Below are 18,913 nucleotides of genomic sequence, written 5' to 3'. Positions count from 1 at the left end.
ACCCATAATCCAAACAATCCAACCTGTAAACAAAAAGCGTGTCCGGGAGCTTCTGGTCGTCGTTGAGGAATGAGACGCAGAGGCATCCCGGCATTCCTCGCGGGTTTCTGTTGGGATTCCACCCCGAGCAGACACAACAACATAACACAACAACATAACCCAACACACACCCGTCTGTGCCGCTTCCCCACCCAAGCCTCTGGGTCTCCTCACGGTTACGGCGCACTGAAATAGCCCCGTAATCATCGCCACACGCACACACAGCAATCATCAGACGCTGAAAGAATCCCTGTTGAACAATAAAGGCAAATGTTCTTTATCCTCCATCCTGCCACGCAGACTCTGTAGTGCTGACAGCGTAGTAGAAATAATACAATATGTGCATGAAGTGCATGCAAGTGAAAGAGCAATAAAGGTGAGTTTGCTATGTGGTCATGATAACCGTGTCTCGACCTATTTCTCAAGCTACAAACTCTTACACACCTTTATGATCAATTACTTTCTATTGACCATCTTTGTACCTTGAGTAGTGCAGTCGTGATACCTAGTTTGTGTGTGTGTGTGTGTGTGTGTGTGTGTGTGTGTGTGTGTGTGTGTGTGTCATTCTTTTTAAAGCTCACTGTGTGTGTCACTAATGAAGTCACTATAATTATGGCTTAATTCGTGACCATAGAGGGAGAACGATCGGAAGCAATAAATAGTTAAAGAAGCAGGAACTAATGTTTCTGTGTGTGTGTGTGTGTGTGTGTGTGTGTGTGTGTGTGTGTGTGTATGTGTGTGTGTGTGCTTTAATTGCGACGAGATGCATGTCAGAATACACCAAACTGTTAAGTGTCCTGAACCCTGCTGGACTTCTTATTCCACGACATATAATACTTTAATTTTATTGATCGCTTTTCTGAATCCTCAAAGACGCTTTACACAGGAACCATCCATCCACTGATGAGAGGAGCTGCCATGCAAGGTGCCACATCAGGACTTTAGGGTTAAGTGCCTTGCTCAAGGACACATCGACACGGGCTGGAGGAGCCGGGGATCGAACCGCCGGTCCTCTGATTGAAGGACGACCACTGCTCACCACTGAGGACATGAGGCGCAAAATGTGTAGCCTGGGGCAGATTAATCATTACACACACACACACACACACACACTCTCTCTCTCTATTGCGCTCTCTCTCTCTCTCTCTCTCTCTCTCTCTCTCTCTCACACACACACCCTTACTTCCCCTTGGAGTCAAGAGGCAGGCCTTGGTCTATAAAAGCTGCACCCAGGAGGTAAAGAGAGCAAAGCACAATCTCTATCAGCAGGGGAGAAACACACACACACACACACACACACACGCACACACACTTTGCACGCACAGATTAGCGCAGGACCGCCGTACACACAACACTCGTCCTGGGATATGAACCCTCTCACCATCACCTGTCTCCTGTGCTGCTTCGGTAAGTCCGGACTTGTATTCTGTGTTCAGAGAGCGAGAATCAATGAGATGGAAAGACGCTGAATGGGAAATGGTATGAGGAAGAGGAGGAGGAGGAGGAGGAGGAGGAGGAGGAGGAGGAAGAGGTGAAGGAAGGAAGAAAGGTCTCTGCATGTGAGGACAGGAGAGTTTAAAAAAGTGTGTGTCAGAAGCACGTCTCTGTGCGAAAGGTCGACATATTTAAAATACTTCCTGGGCCCTTTGGTGGAGTTTGTTCATCGCTGTTCTTGGCTGATGCGTTCAGGTACGGTGCAGTTCTGGATGCGGACTGGTTGTACTGGTTTCAGCGTCTAATTTGCAAGCTCTCGATATTACGAGATGAATGGATGAGTCAGATGGGAGGCCACAATGCCAATTTACGTAGCTAAGCGACGAACTATGTCTTTATTTACGTCCTCCTGGATATTTAGCCTTCATCACCGCATTAAAACTGTTTCACTGCGATGTGAACTTTGACCCCTCAATGCCACTCTCTCTTCATCTCTGTGTCCTTGTCGGCTTTGCAGTGGCCTCCGGTGCTGGAGGCGCTCAGGGATCTGAGGCCACGTTCTCCGGGGAACTGGCCCGAGTGACCGGGGGTCCGGCCTCCGGCGAGGCTCTCCAGGCGTCGCTGGCCGACGATGACGAGCTGGAAGTAGACGAGGAGGTTTCCGGAGGCGACGACGTCAATTTCAGCCTCGGTACGACCGTCAAACGCTCTTTTCATCTTGACATGCTTTACTTTTTCTCTCTCTTTGATATTCCACTTAAAAATGCTGGTTATTATGGGTTGAAGCTCATATTTCAATGTTAACCTTATGGCATCAAACCCTGTTTTCCTGAAAATTCGAATGGTTAATATAACAATACTAAATTCTGATTATCTTCTCAACCACAAGGCCTTTTTGAATAATTTAAAAAGGTATCATATACAGAAACCCCTTGGGAACATATATAATAAGTTCATATATGTGTCACTGGTATATTGGTTTATGAACATCTGACAGAAAAGGAAAAAAGTATATATATTTTGCAAAGAAATTATAATTAAAAGTTGTATTTTGTAATCGTAACTATATTTGCTATATTTGAATTTATTATATAACATATCTATATATGTTAAGAGTATCTGTGCGAAGTTTGGCTTTGATTGAGTGAAGTTAAGTATTTTTTAAATAATTATTAGAATAACTGAAGCTGTGAACAAAAACGGAGAAACGAAGAAGCAAAACTACATACAATTTACAAACATATGTGTAATTTATGGCACAATTCAAACAGAATGAATGCTCTATGCTGTGGCCTGTTGGCAATAAAAAAAAAGTCAAGACATTCATTTTGGAAAGTGCAAAATAAAAAATGCTTTTCTTTAGGTAGTTTTTAAATACAATACATAAGTCAATGATGTATGCAGCTGATGTGCATATAATTTGTCTTTCTCATTCTACCAATGACATCCAGTTCTCAGGATGGATTTGTTAATCATGTCACCATTTTCTTGACTTCTTACATTTTTGATTTAAGTTTTCTACTAAATGATAACGTCCAAGGTTTTTGGGTTAAAAGGAATTCATCTATTTATTAGGACCTTCAGTCTAGAAAGTCCTCTTGAGTTTAAACAGTTTCACCTCCTGCCACAGAGTCGCATCCCAGTAACGATGAGAAGAGGAAGAGGAAGGGCAAAGGCAAGAAGAAGAACAGGCACAGGACCAAGAGCACGACTCCCCTCAACCCCGAGCACGTGATCTACACCAACAGCTACACGTCGACTCTCGGCACCACAGAGGATCCCTGCACCTCCACCCACCTGGGCTACTGCATCCACGGCTACTGCAAGTACATCGAGGGCCTGCAGGAGCCGGTGTGCATGTGAGTACACCGCTAGTTCACCTCCCGAAAACAGAATCACCAGAGTTGTATTTACTTTGCAGAGCTGTGGCTGATCGGTCTGCTCACTCTCCCCTCTGCAGATGTATGAAGGGTTACGACGGGAGCCGCTGTGGGATCCAGTCTCTGGGGACGATCCGGACCGAGCCCAACAACACCGAGTTGGTGCAGACGGTCTTGGTGATCATCGCCGTGGTGCTGTCGGTCATCAGCTGCACCGCCATCCTGCTCATGACCTGCGCTCAGTGAGTATACGTGTTCACGCACGTTTTCGTTTTTTGAAACTTTTGAGAAAAATGGGTGGGAAGCCAGTGAGGGATGGAGTGGTGAAACTTGGAGATACAGAGAAAAAAGTTGAATACATTTAAATCTTATTTTTTTCACACATTTTTACTATTTATCTTTTACGCGATCATTTTATTTCCTTTTCTTGCGGCGTCTCTTTAGCCATTTAAGTGTTTTATCTAATTTTCAGCTTCCCCGAGAAACATTTCTAATTTTCCTCAGCTCATTTCCTGTGTAAACTATTTTTCACAGCGATCAAAAGACACCAACATCATAAGATGTTTGAGAAGAATTAGAAGAACTGTGACCACGGCTAAGGGATTGACCCAGTTTCCCCAAATGACCTCAAATGTAGAGACTCGTGCAGACTGTGTCCTCACCTGCATTATTAATATACGTCCTTTGACCATGACACCTGGGTGTAACAGCGGCTCGGCCCAAACGACCCACTTATTCTTCTCGGATTTGTACAAATATTTTTGCTGATTATTGAAGCTTAAATCGAAGAATGCACGAGGGGCGACCATCATGTTTGGATTGTGTCATGCAGAGAGCATAAAACAATCCACACATCCTGCCCAGTAACACTTCTTGGCACTCAAACACACTGACACATCAAAAAGCACATTAACACGCCCGAACACGCCCACACTATGCAGGCATTGCTCACCGCCTTCTCGAGACGGACTCACTGCCTTCTACAGCATTTATGTCTCATTCTTACCTTTTATTGTAGGCTTTTCATCTGGAACGGATTGTGTTACTCATTCAACAGGAATTTCTTACGAACTGTAATGGTGTTACTGTATAACTAAAGTTCCTTATCAATGCGTTATCAAATGACATCTATTGCCGTGGGACAGTCAGAGTCCACTGATTTACAGCCTCGAGTAGCCAAAGTACTGAGTACGGAAAGCAAAACTACCTCCAGGACCAAAAACAGTATCGACAGTCGTGTAAGAATTTTATGAGTGAGCCACAGAAATGGAGCCAAAACACAACAAAAACAAACACACCTTGAATGTCATTTGTTCAGACAGGATCATAACCATGTAACTGACTCCTAGCTTCAAAATAACTTAACTGTGATCGTCTGATAATCACACGAAGAACAATCTGCTTTTATGCTCACGTTGAATGTCTTTTGTAGTTACAGGTCACATAAAAACTTCCTCGCCTCCTACCTGGGAACTGGGGCAGAGCAGGAGAAGCTACAGAAACCCACCGGGGACGTCGTGGTATGAGGGCGTCAAGTTACGAGGTAGGTTTCACTCTTTACCTTTTAAAATCCAATCCCCCCCTGAGCGATTGTTATATAAAGTTATACAAAACTGTAAATCATCGCTTGAGAACAAAAGCCTAAAACTTCTGTATTTGGATGTATTGAACACCATAAGTAATACAAGTGAAATATTTGGTTTGGTACACGAAAAAATTCAAATAGCATTCAAATAACCCAAATGGGCCCCAATGAGACCTCGCCTGAACTTTCTGAACTAAACCCTCTCTAACTTTGTTCTGCTTCACTTTGGTTGGAAGATACAAACAATAAAGAGTGTAGAGCTAACGTTAGTGTCTCTGCTATTAGCTCAAAGTGAAACATACGGTTGGAAGATACGAACAATAAAGCTTGAATCCAACCTTGCTTGTCCGAGTATGTAAGCCAATTAGCTAAAAAAAACAACGGTTACCGGTATGTTGGAAGGAATAAATCTCTTACATTCATCCTCATCGTGCTTGTTAATACTAAGGACTGTATAGCTCTGCGGAGCACAATGCTATTCCTCCATGTCATCTACACAGTCATTAACTGGTAAGGACGTTAGCTTTCAGCAACCAGGAGATGCAGCTTTAGCCTCTCTTTAAAATAATTAGTCAGCTTAAAACATTTAAGCTTTGATTTTCGTAAGATTCAACCATGTAGCGTTAGCCTAACTAGCTAGCGTTAGCGTTAGCCTAACTAACTAGTTAGCTATACAAGTTATCAACCATAATTGAGGAGCTATTGTTTGGGAAATGACTCCATGTAATTATTTGATAATAATAAACTAATGAATCAATTACTATGGTAAAACTGTAACAATCAAAAACCACAGCAACAGTAACTAAGCTAAATTGAGTTTAGCAAGCAGTCAATGGCCCGGAGCTCCAATTGAAAACCCAAACCATTCCCTAAGGTGGTGCTGTGTGTTAAATGGCATTGTGATGCTGTCAGAAAGTCCTGCAATCAGGCGCTCGTGTGCTTCCGGTGGTGTAGAAGCTTGGTGACTTATTTCATCCAAAAGTCTTGCGTAAGTCCTTCACAGGGCGGCGCCGGGCCTCTCTGTGAGCCTTAAGCCGAACAGGAAAGAGTGGGCTCAGAGTGTGACAGCTCCTGGACGCCTGTTGTTGTTGTTGTTGTTGTTGAACACCGCGGTTTGCATCACGCAAAGAGAAATGCCCACTGGAGGAATTAGCCGGGATTAGCCCCGGGGGAATGTCACGGCCCGTCCCGCCGCTGCACGCGTACCAGCGTGAAAAGAAAAACCACACACTCGGATGGCACACGTTCTCCTGTGCGTCAAAACAATAACAGAACTGAAACACGCGATGACCCTGACGTAACGGCTTGTGACGCCACGTGTTTGTGGTCAGATCTCAAGGAGCTGCGCACGCACACGGGGAGCGTGTCTATGTTCCCTCGGTTCTATGTTCCCTCCGCCTATGTTTCCTTGACCCTATGTTCTCTCGGCCTTATGTTCCCTCAGTTTTATGTTCCCTCGGCCAAATGTTCCCTCAGCCCTACGTTCTATTGACCATATATGGTCCCTCGGCCCTATGTTACCTTGACCCTATGTTCTCCGGCCCTGTGTTCCCTCGGCCCTATGTTCTCTTGACCCTATATGGTCCCTCTGACCTATGTTCCCTCGGTCATATGTTCCCTCTGACCTATGTTCTCTTGACCCTATATGGTCCCTCTGACCTATGTTCCCTCGGTCATATGTTCCCTCTGACCTATGTTCCCTCGGTCATATGTTCCCTCTGACCTATGTTCCGTCTGTCCTATGTTCCCTTGATCCTATGTTCCCTCTGCCCTACGTTCCCTCTGCCCTATGTTCTCTCAGCCCTATGTTCCCTTGGTCATATGTTCTCTCATCCCTATGTTCTCTCGACCCTATGTTCCCTCGGCTCTCTGCCCTACGTTCCCTTGACCCTATGTTCCCCTGACCCTATGTTCCCTCAGCCCGATGTTCCCTCGGCCCTATGTTCACTTGATCCTATGTTCCCTTAGCCCTATGTTCCCTCTGCCCTATGTTCCCTCGGCCCTATGTTTCCTCCGCCCTATGGTCCTTCTGCCCTACGTTCCCTCGGCCCTACGTTCCCTCGGCCCTATGTTCCCTCTGCCCTATGTTCCCTCGGCCCTTTGTTCCCTTGACCCTATGTTCCCTCTGCCCTACGTTCCCTCTGCCCTTTGTTCCCTTGACCCTATGTTCCCTCTGCCCTTTGTTCCCTTGACCCTATGTTCCCTCTGCCCTACGTTCCCTCTGTCCTTTGTTCCCTTGACCCTATGTTCCCTCTGCCCTTTGTTCCCTTGACCCTATGTTCCCTCTGCCCTATGTTCCCTGAGGACATTACATCCAATTCCAACGGTCTGAAAAATGTCCCATTGGACCGAAATCCTCATTTGTTTCCGACAACCCCGTAGTCCTGAAAACAAACGTCCATTGTTCCGAAGGCCCATTGCTCAAAATGTAGCCGACAACAAACACACACACACACACACACGCACAGCACATGGCTAATTATTATGCAGAATGACGTCATCAGAGCGTCCCACAGTCATGATCTTTTTCTCCTTCTCTGACAAAGGCATGACCCGCCCTCCTCTGCCTCTGATTGGCTGACCCTGATATTCTTACCCTAACAATCTCTAAACTTACACAACCCAACCGCCGGAAGGCAGTTAGTGCCTTCCAGATCTATACTGGATATTGTTATGTGTGATTGGCAGATTTGAACGTGGGCCGAGGACGACGACATGGGAACATGTGTCTTAATTTGGACGGGAAACAACGTCCTGGGTGCTGAGGGAACTAAGGCTCTACCTCGTCACGTGTTCACACAGAAATGTTCACCTCGAGTCGAACAATGTGGCCGCGCAGCATTCTCCTCACAGGCTTGCGTCAGTCAGTGTCCACCCTAAAAGAAAGCATGTCTGCGTCACACGTACAGCAAAGATTGAACCTTATATTGCATTTTCACTTCTTAACCGCAACCTTTCAAACGTGCAACTTGTCGGGCGCCCGTAGGTTTCGTTCTTACGTAAACACTCACCAACTCCGCGACCCTGATTTCCTTCTACTTTTTTTGCGATAGCAACCGCGACATTGCCACAACAAAGTCTGACGGAACAATGACGAGAAAGGAGCGGTCAGACAATTGGACAGGTGGTAAACGCGTTAACAGATTGTTTAATCTCACTGGGAGGTAAAAACCAAAAGTGCACACGCCCAGCATGTTAATAATCAAACCATGGCGAGGAAATTAGGTCAAAGTGGAACCAGGGAGGTAGTCGGGGAAAACAGTTTTTTGTTTTAGTTTTTTCACCACAAATGGAAAACGTATATTTGTAACTGTGGCTTTAAAAACTGTCGTGACGAAGCAACCAACGAGCGCTCAAACTGAGTCTGCCATATGACCGCCGTCTTATCGTCCTTTTGAAGAGCGGTTTTGCCGTTTCATTTTGCTACGTTGATAACTTTATTGACTTCTGATTTCTCTCCGTCTGTCCCACAGCCGGCTGCACGACTCAACGGACGAAGCGGACCGGAGGAGTCCGAGGACCTGAGAAAGCAGTAGAGGGACTAGACTGCTTCATTAGACTTGCTTCACAACAACAACAAAAAAACAGAACTTGTTAGAATGTAATTTATTTAGTGTAATTATTTATTGCTATCATGTCGTCAGCGTTTTTATTTTATTTATTGCTATATTTCACTGCTGTTGTTATAGGTCAGAGAAACACTCATCTCGCTCTGGAAAAGGGATGGAATTTGATCACCAATAAAGAGTCTCAGTGTTACGTGGAAGAGTTATTTATTCGTGCTTTTGTGTTTACATTCCCATCCGTTGGACGCGTCCCATACCTTTTAGCTAAACACAGATATTCGGCGGACGAGAATAACCCTGAGGGAGAAGCTCTCTCTGTCTCTGACATCAGCGAGGAATTCAGAGAGCAACACAAAAGCATGTGAGGCTGGAAAGTCTTTAAGTGTGTGTGTGTAAGACAAGAAGAATTTCTATTGCCTCAGCGTTGGACTCTTGGATGATTGATCGTCTTCCTCCCGAAGACAAACACACAGATTTACCCTCGGCCGTCGTTCCACCGCCCACATGACTAACTAACCAACCCCTGCGTCCCCGGCTTTGTGAATGGGTCGGCGCCGGGCCGCTGCAAAGGTGTACTGGGAGTGTCTGCTCCGATCTATTTTGAGAATTTCCAGGTCACCGCAAATAAAGGGCTCGAGCATAATGAGACGGTTTCCAGGTTCAGGACAAAAGGAGCCTGGAATAGACTGTGTGAAACTATGCTAGCCTCTTTGTGCGCCAACACAGACGATAACTTAGCCTTCATCTAGAGTTCAACAGGTATGGGAACAGAGGAGCCAAAGAGAAGGCCACCATTGCATTGCTCCTGGAGGTAAAACAATAGTTTTACAAGGTAAAACAGTGGAGTTTCATAAACTGCCGCTGAAACAGCTCTGCAGCCTTTAAGTCTCGTCCACGCCCGACTGGGGAAAACCATTCATCACTTTGACGTTGTAATTAGTAGCTAACGGTGCCTCCTAGTCCCTTTCATCTGCCAGCAAACAACAGAAACATGATGAAGGCACGTCGGTGTTTAAATCAGAGAGCACAAATGAGACATGTACTATTTCTGAGAGCTTCTACATCTCTCACGGTTGACATGTCTCTGCTCACGCGAGCACAGCTACAGAAAGAAACGTGCGTCCGTCGACCTCGATGCTCTTCTGCCTTTTCTTTTTGAGAGTAAGTGGGCGGATATTTGATATAGCGCTTTTCTGAATACTCAAAGACGCTTTACATAGGACAGAGAAAAACCAAACAAAAAATAGAAAGACAAAGGAGCAAACAAAACAAATGAACAGAACATTTTGGTTTAAATCTTTGGTACATAATCAGTTACAATCCTTGTTTTGGGAGGGAACATTTTGCGGGTACCTTTACTTATTTTGCTGATAATAACTTACTTGACTAAGGTTTTGAAATGCAGGACTTATTTCATCTGTATGGTATTAGTACTTTTCACTGCAGTGACGGATCTGAACAGTTTTTCACCCACTAATTACGTGTCATTAAAGTTTGGGAACTCATTTGGCAAACAGTTGACACACACAGTGGTTCCTAACCGTGGCTCCGGATCCTTGACCGGGTCCAAATTCCTTTGACTAATCATACTTTGTAGTTCATCAGCCTCTAGAGTCTGAAAAAGCTGTCAGACAAAAGTACCTCTGAGATGTAGTGGAGTGAAAAGTACAATATTTACCTTGTAGATGTACTGCAATCTGAAAAACCACCGCTATACCGACACCTAGCGTCTGTATCGTGAGTTCATATCCGGTCAATCCCAAGACGAGGATTGGAGCCAATTAAATGTAGATACAATGGCGACTGTAAATTAGGCTAAACTGTTATTGGGGACGTGGATAAATCAGAAAGCTACGCAGTATTATGGTTAGAAATCCCTTTGCTAAATATATTAGCTTGCTAACACCTTGCTAGCATGTTAGAGATCAGCTGCACCCCGGTAGACAGCTAAAGTAATCAGTTGAGATGCTGAAGTCTGATTGGTTGCATATTGTTTTCCTCTCTGACAGCCGTAGCTTTAAGAATGATATCGTCTCTGTAGCGTAATTAACATGGAACTTGCATGTAGCTTCCTAATAGCTTAGCATTAGCATACCATACTGGCACAAAGAACGACTTTTATTCTTCTTTTGACTGATGCGTGGTCCTCCTGTTTCAGGATTTCCTTCTTTGTTTTTTATAACAACAATAGGCAAAACACTGTTTACTGTCACTGCGATGTTTTTTCTTATCAGCGATGTTTTTTCTTATCAGCTGCCGAAAAGGCAAATTAGAAAAAAGTAGCACAGCCATCACGGACCAATGTCAGGCACAGTTATTACGTGTTGGAATGTCACTTTATTTTGGGGGAAATGATTCGTAGATTTTACAATGTGTTTGGGAAAGGAAGTGGCTCATCATTTTATAAAATGTAAAATATCGATAAACGTCTTGTGCATTATTTTATAAACATTTCCTCAAGGGTTTTGTGACATATTTGATATCTTTGGGAACTTCTGGATTCCCGTCGGCATGATATGACTTCACTGCAGGAGTTTAAACGACGTCGCTGACGTTTCCATTAACAGGTGAAGAAAACCGTAAAAGGTGAGAAGGAAACCGTGAGAGCAGCAGAATCGCTTTAAGCCGGACGCTTCATGCGTTGATCAGTATTGTCAGAGTGAAGTCAAACTATAGGTTGTTTGTTCAATTCTGTTAACTCACAATTAAGTCTTTATTCTAAATATTACTCGGAACGACCACCTATATTATGCCTAATTTCATTATGACATAATTTCCCATCCCGATGTCATTTAAATTCAGATATTTAAGTATTTTTAATCCAGAATATATATATATCATGTTTATGTTACCAGGCAGACTTTACCCTATAAAGATGACTGTGACTCACGTTCCAGGATACAGTTTCAGTCGCCTCCATAAAACAAGGTTTCACTCTGTGTTTGTGTGTGTGGCTCATCCAGGTCAACATTTACTCTTGTGTGTGTGTGTGTGTGTGTGTGTGTGTGTGTGTGTGTGTGTGTGTGTGTGTGGCAGGCATCTCCATGGCAGAAATGTCTATTTAAACACGCCAAAAAACATTCATAAACAATTGCGCATTCATGCATCTGACAGAATAAGTTGATGCGGGTGTGGTGAGCTGTGACGGCTCCTCTGGCACTCAGGTCGGCCGGGAGCTTTTGTGCGTGGCCATGGAAACGCAGTCAACACACGGGCGATGCTTGGTCAGCAATAATTCACCTGGAGCTCAAATAAAGGACATGCTGGAATGTCCTGGGTGTGGCAACGTCCCCCTCCTTCACCTTTACACGGTAAGTATTTTGTATTTATTTTATTGTTGTATTTATTTATTTTATTTCAGCAAAATGACTCATTTTAGTGGAAAGCCCAACACTTTGGTCCAGACTGAAATATCTCAACTACTATTTGATGGATTGCTGTGATTTTTTAACTTTAGTCGGTCAAACTAATTCCCATCATTCTCAGCTGAGTGATATTTAACACATGTTAGCATGCTAGTTAATACAATTAGAAGTGTGAGGATGTTAGAACATCACTGTGCATAAGTACAGCCTCACTGAGCAAGATAGTAATTTGACTTTTTACAATAAAAGGAGTAAAAATAGGACTGGTTTTGACCTTAACAGATGCGTTGTGGATGGAAAGAGCTCCAGTGTGGTTTTTATTTGTGATTACTTTAAGTTGTTTTCCAATCATGGGCATACAGTATTATATAGCAGCGGCGTATTATTAGTTTGGGGGAGTCACAAAATAAAACTGAAGGGTAGTGAGATGATTAAAGGGACAGGAAAACATAACTTGAGAATGATTTGATAATTTGACCTCTTCAGACATTTTAACCTTTTTAGGCCCGGCCAATGCGAATGGTTTGCATTCAACTAAATACGGAATATGTCCTAAACCCCAAGGTCTATTTGATCAATTAAAAAAGCTATAACATACAGAAAACCCTTGTGAACATAGATACTATGTTAATATATGTGTTAGTGATATATTAGTTTATGATAGTGCACAGAAAAGGAAAATAAATATATATTTAAAATCATTTATACCGTAACTATATTAATGAATACTGAATTTAATATACAACATAGCTCTATATGTTAGGAGTATTTGTGCGAAGTTTGGGTTTGATTGAGTGAAGTTAAAATGATTAAAAATGAAACAAATGAAAAGCTCTCTCTTTGGTTGATCTGGTCTCAATATAACCTCTGAAATATATTCAGGGCCAAACTGTTGGACCACTGATGTCGAGCTGTCTTCATACCAGACATGCTATGCTATATGCTACTGCATTATTGTTGGTCTTAGTGTATGTTAGATGCTCGATGTTACGCCATTTCCACTTAACTATGGAGTACAGGAGTGAATCATAAAAAACAGCACTTTTTTTTGGTTTTGTTGTGGGTTTTGTTGGTTAGACCTTAAATAGGACATCCAGTTAACACAAGCTTAAGATATGTAACGGTTTAAAATACTCAGAATACCCTAAAGCGCTCACTGTCTTCACAGCCTGGTTGTGTGTATTCTCACGCTTGTGCGTCCCTAGTTCCTTTACTTTGCATATTCACTTTTTAAAGTGTTGTTCATTTGTGACGATTATCCTCCTGAACAAAATGTACGTACGTATCAAATGTTTATATTCTGCAAAAATCCAAAATCCAATGGGAGAAAAACCCGATGGCTCTTTGTCGAGGGAACCAGTGCGAGGCTTACTTCCTGTTTGGCCTCCAGAAGTACTTCACTCCTGCAGCCCTCCATGTTAAATGTGACCCAGAGAAGCAGCAGTTGGTGATCTAAATACATTGCTAGAAGAAAAAAATCATAATAGTTCCAATAATGTATCTCTTATAAACAGGACTTGTTAGTTCTGGAAAGTGACTCAACATCGACCGCCAGCTGAGGGAAACCTCCTCTCTGTAAATGACTTACGGCGGCGGAGAGCTCCACCTGGTGGAGGCGCCTGGGAGCACGGCGAGGACCCTGAACTTCTGAACTTCTGAACTTCAAATATTGCAGAGTGACGAATTCAAGCTCACGGAAACGAGAGACAAAGGAGCTGATGAATAATACTTCCCAGAAATATGTCACTGTGTCAACAGTGACAACATCCGGTTGCTCAGTTGAGGAGAAAGAATTGTCACAATGTGACTGGAAAGGGTCATAAGAACATGAGATGAAGTTGATATAATAATTGACTAGTTCAAGAATAAAGTTGAACAATCCTTTATAAATTGCCAATTTGTCTCAATAATAGTCTCTTTTGTTTTTTGGGGACAGGAAAGTGGCAGAACACTCAGAAACTATATTAATACTATTATCTACAAAGAAAACGCCACTCAAACTACTCTCGCCTGCTCTGCCCACTTCCACCCCTCCCCCACGGACAAGCTCGCCACAGTTGTTTCACCATGACCGTACTGTGCCGTATTGTGCCGTATTGTGCCGTATTGTGCCGTATTGTTCCGCTTCTTAGCGTTCAGCTCCTCATGCAACACTTTGCACGCTTCCAGCAGGGTGGTCTCCAGAGACAGCGTGAGAATGTGTCTCTTGTGGTCTGAGTAAGCACACAATGCTTGTTTCTCTTCTCTTTACTGCTCAGAACTTCATGTTCTTTGCGTTGACATTATTGTAATTTATCTAAAAAAAACAAACAATTTCTTTGATGTTTGCAGAGACATCGTGTTGTTTTTCATATGAACACTGATACATGAACACTGGATGAAGGCATGACTTTCAGAGTTTACTAACGATATATATTCCTGTCTCTGACCTTTAGAGGCAGAACAGGTCATTGTTTTTTCAGTTTTTTCAAGCCGTACACTGAGAATACGGATTAATAACGAGGAAATAATAATTCACTTGAGTCTTTGAGAAGCCTCAGACTCAATTCAAGCGTCTGATGCAGGAAGTGGTTTAGAAATGTCACTTTGGTGTTTTGCTTTCATCTTAGAAGAGATTGGTCTTTGGTGTACAGCTTTAGATTAAAACACGTAATGTAAATCCCCTTCATATAAAGCTGCAGTAGAATAAAGTGAATGTATATAAAATAAAAACAAAGGTAGACATTAAGTGGATTTAACTGGGTCAATAATACAGAATTCTAGTTATATCTCAGACTTTCTCGTGGTCTTCTTGATCCAGACCAGCTGTTTCTCCGACAGGAAAGAGTAAACTCCGGGCTTTTTAATATCGCCACACTTCCTCCCAAAAGACGTGACGCCGACCAGCGCTCCATCGCACAGCAGCGGGCCGCCCGAATCCCCCTGGAGGAGAACAAATACACAACGTGTCATTGTTTATGGCCGTCATGGCACTGGTTCCTTCCTGCACGACGACACATTTCTCCGAAACGCACTCACCGCACAGGTGTCGGCCTTGTTTTGGCCGTTGGAGCCGGCACACACCATGCCTCTGGTGATGAAGGGATTCAGGCCGTAGTACTCCGGGGAGTTGCACTTCATCCGGTCGACCACGGTCACGTTGACGGACCTCAGGACGTCCGACCCCTTCGTGGCGACGCTGTCCGTCTTCCCCCATCCGGCCACCAGGCAGCTGGTGCCGGCCGCCGGGTCTTTGGCGGTGTTGCCCAACGGGAGCCACTTCACCGTCTTGGTTTGCTTCACCGATTTGTCGAGCTGAAATTTGGAGAAATCAAACAACAAAAAAGGACTTTATGCTGTCGCTTTCCTAGGAACTCTCGAGACTAAAAATTCCCCGTCCATCCACCAGATGCCCCTCAGACTTTTCCCAGTAATCCCAGTCGCCTGACTCCACTCACTCTTTTCCACTCACACGTCTCGGCCTTCAGCCACCTGAACCGTTTACAGTCCTCCCTGTGACCTGTTCCTTGGTTTTGACCCGTCGGCAGTTTTGGGGGTAACGAGTTACAAAGTAACGGATTACAGTAACGATATTACTTTTATAGGTAACGAAGTAACGCATTACACTCAAAATATTGGTAACTACACGACTTTACTAGACCTCAATAACGCGCTTTCCTGCGTTACCCAAGACATTTTTACCAGTCCGAAAAGTTCTCTTTTAGCGGCGTGCGAGTCACACGACACTTCCTGCATGAACATTAGCAACTAGCTGCTAGCTAGCGCTGCTACTGCTGCTGCCCGCGACCCCTCTGCCCAAGTCGGGTGTTGAGCCTGGTCCCGCTACCTTCGGTGGTTTTTGGGGAGCTAGCGGAAGTTAACGGAGAGCTAGCGGAAGTTAGCGGGGAAGTGATGGAGCGCTAGCAGGAGCCCCAGCCGGCTACAGCGGGGAGCTAACGGGGACTCTGACCGAAGCTAGTAGCGGCTCGTACCCCGACGTTTACGGTAGATTGTTCATGCAGGAAGTGTCGTGTGACTCGCGCGATTATTATTATTGGAAATGATATTAATTAATAATAATAAATTATTATTGAAAATGTAAAATAAAGTGATGAAAGGGCCGTGTTGTTTGTCCATGTATCTTTGCAGTTAATTTGGACATTTGCTTAAAAAAATGGAAAGTAAAGTAACTAGTAGTGAAGTTACTTTTCAAATGCAGTAACTAGTAAAGTAATCTAGTTACAATTTTCAGAAGTAACCAGTAACGTGTAACTAGTTACTTTTTCTGAGTAACTACCCCAACACTGCCCGTCGGCCCGTCCCTGACCTGTCCACCTGTCGTCTCCCTCAAAACATGTTGCAGCACTACTAACAAACCCCCAAACATATACAAAAATACATACAAGTAGAGCGTATACATGCAGCCAGAAGATCTATTGAAACACATTTGTTAATCCTGGCAAGCAACTTTTGTACGCTTGATTTTATAAACTTTTTAAAATATATAATAGGCTGAAGAAAATGCAAGTTTCTCTCAATGAAAAGTATCGATTTGCAGTTTGGCCTAAAAAACATAAAGAGCTAATATTGAGTCCAAACTAATTGCCCCACATATGTTTCCCAGTCACGTGGAACCACTTCCCGATGCAGATTGTTGCATCTTTGTTTCCTCTACAGGTGATTGTCCCCTCTGTAGCCAGTTAGCATTGCTGCTAGCTCCCCACTAGCTCCCTGCTAGCTCCCCGCTAGCTCCCTGACAACCACCGAATGTAGCTTGACGCCAGACAAGGGCAGTAGCAGCAGTGCTAGCTGGCTACAGCTGGGAGCTAGCGGGGACAACCACTGAAGGTAGTAGCGCCTTATTACCTGATTTTTGCGGTAAATCACTACTGTTACTGTGTGCTCACCTTGAGCAGCATGAGGTCGTTGACCTTCTCTGTTTTATCGTAGCATGGGTGACAAACTCTCTGCTTCACCTTGCGGACCTGCCTGGACTCTTTGCCCTGTCCCGTGATGGAGTGCACCCCAAGAGACACCTTCTTAACGCTGCAAGAACAGGAAACAGGATTTTAGTAGCAACCTTAACACGCTAGGAGAGAACACATGAATGACAATATGATGACGTTATGACAGTTGCATCATTATATGTGGCAAAAGTGCAAAACCTCCTATCTGCAAAATGATCCAGGAAAAGTGGGGGAAATCCTCCTATTTGCACTTTTCTTTTAACATTCTTCTTTTTTGTATTTTGTATTATGTATTGCGTATTGCCCTCCCGTTGTCTTGGGGTCGAAATGACCCGCGTACGAGTGTATATGTATGCATGTATGTGTATACTATATGCAGACTGTTGTCCTCGGGGTCAAAATGCCCCCGTAAGAGTGTACGTCTCCCCAACCCTAACTCTCAAAATGACCAAGACTGTATGTCCACATCCTCCCGCATACATATACACTCGTACACGGGTCATTTTGACCCCAAGATAACGGGAAGGCTAACAAATAGCATTCTGCAAGAAAACAACAACATTTTTTTTGTATTCTCAAAAAAGTGCATTTTGCAGATAGGAGGTTTTGCTCTTTGGCCATCGATGTAAATTATATATGTGTATTTATATATATGTATATATATACATATATATATATTCACATATATATATTAGTGTGTATATAGACATATATAATACAGATATATGTATATATATATATCTGTATTATATGTGTGTATATATATACAGTATATACACACATATATAGACACACAAATATATATATACACAGTGAATATATTTTCACTGTCGTTGTGTTTTTTAAAGTTTGCCCAACATGCAGATAAAAATAAATAGATAAAGGCTACAAGGCTGAAGCAAATCCTGTCTCAGGTTGTGTGTCCTTTTTTTTAAGTGAGTGACATTTGTGCGAGACGACAGCATCGCATGTCTTTGTCACATTTTCACTGACCTAAATCTTAATAATCTTTCCTCTTGTGTTTAAAAGTCAGGTTGCAAATCATGTCTCATCCACATCAGACTAGTGAGAACTTTGAGTTTTACTTAAAAGAGCAAATTACAACAGTTTTTGTTTTCAATTGAAACTGAAAGTAGAGTTTAAATAGAACACAATAGCTCCGTAATAAATAAACGTTGTTCTTACTCGCCACAGTGGGCAGCGGTCAGGACCCAGGACGGGTGGATCAGGATCCCGCCACACATCGGGTTCTCCATCAGAGCCATGAACGGCAGCGAGTGGGGCTCCACTTCTTTTCCGCCAATAATCTCAGAACCGTGACCTGAAACAGAACACGCTCTCAGCTCAGTAGTTCACACACAAAAGAAGTTGATGAATTAGTCAAAAACAGCTGCACTGTATCATTGAAAGGAGCACGACTTTGCATTGTGTGCATGTTTACATGCATGAGAACATGTCACTCACTGGACTGGACAACGAGGAGGAGGAGGACCACAGGAGAGAGGAAAGCAGTGAAATCCCCCAGGCGGAACATTTCTTCTTCTTCTTCTTCTTCTTCTTCTTCTTCTCTCTTTGATGTGATGCCAGAAGCTTTGAAACTAACCTCGATGCACACACTTGTCTTTTATATGTCAGACTGGAAGGATGTGGTCTGGCGGTGGAAATGCACGAGTCAGCAGAAAGGGTCTCAAGCATCACGCATCATCGGACGCGTCCCGTCTTCATTTCGAGGCCTCGTGGTCACGGTTTCTCATTTCCCAGCAGTCAGTCAATCAGCACCACTGTTACTGACAGTCTGTGGGGGGCTGCATGGACCGGTCCCATCACCAGGGCGAAGGGCCTGGTGTGAACCATACTGGAGCCCTCCAGCTACACTTATGAGTAGATAGCGTTGCGTCATGACTCATGAGAAACATGGAACATGCTGGCTGAGGTGAATGGTGAAGAAATGCATTAATAAAAAAGATAACTCCGAGGAAGATGAGGAACTGAAGCTGTATTTAACATTGTTCTGATTTCCTCCCAGAATTTTGCAGATTCTGTGTTTTTTCCTGTTGTATTTATTGGCAATTAAGTTATTTTACTCACAAGTAGTCGT

General features: G+C 43.6%; 2 protein-coding genes across 2 annotated transcripts; one reads left to right on the top strand and one right to left on the bottom strand.

Moving 5' to 3' along the window:
* Positions 1 to 1,325: 1,325 nt before the first annotated feature.
* Positions 1,326 to 8,654, top strand: areg (amphiregulin). Its single transcript, XM_079222021.1, has 6 exons — positions 1,326 to 1,446; positions 1,991 to 2,164; positions 3,104 to 3,332; positions 3,434 to 3,595; positions 4,786 to 4,896; positions 8,412 to 8,654. Exons 1-5 carry the CDS (start codon positions 1,407 to 1,409, stop codon positions 4,877 to 4,879), a joined length of 699 nt encoding a protein of 232 aa, XP_079078147.1. The 5' UTR covers positions 1,326 to 1,406; the 3' UTR covers positions 4,880 to 4,896; positions 8,412 to 8,654.
* Positions 8,655 to 14,632: 5,978 nt separating this feature from the next.
* LOC306740163 (granzyme A-like) lies at positions 14,633 to 18,669 on the bottom strand (the record flags this gene model as incomplete). Its single annotated transcript, XM_079222269.1, has 6 exons — positions 14,633 to 14,791; positions 14,888 to 15,163; positions 16,756 to 16,894; positions 18,001 to 18,136; positions 18,280 to 18,283; positions 18,604 to 18,669. 6 exons carry the CDS (start codon positions 18,667 to 18,669, stop codon positions 14,633 to 14,635), a joined length of 780 nt encoding a protein of 259 aa, XP_079078395.1.
* Positions 18,670 to 18,913: the final 244 nt, after the last annotated feature.

The sequence above is a fragment of the Taurulus bubalis genome (assembly GCF_910589615.1).
Source record: "Taurulus bubalis genome assembly, chromosome: 8".
Classification (NCBI taxonomy): Eukaryota; Metazoa; Chordata; class Actinopteri; order Perciformes; family Cottidae; genus Taurulus; species Taurulus bubalis.
The sequence above is the reverse complement of the archived record's forward strand: the minus strand, read 5'-3'. Positions and strand labels throughout refer to the sequence as shown.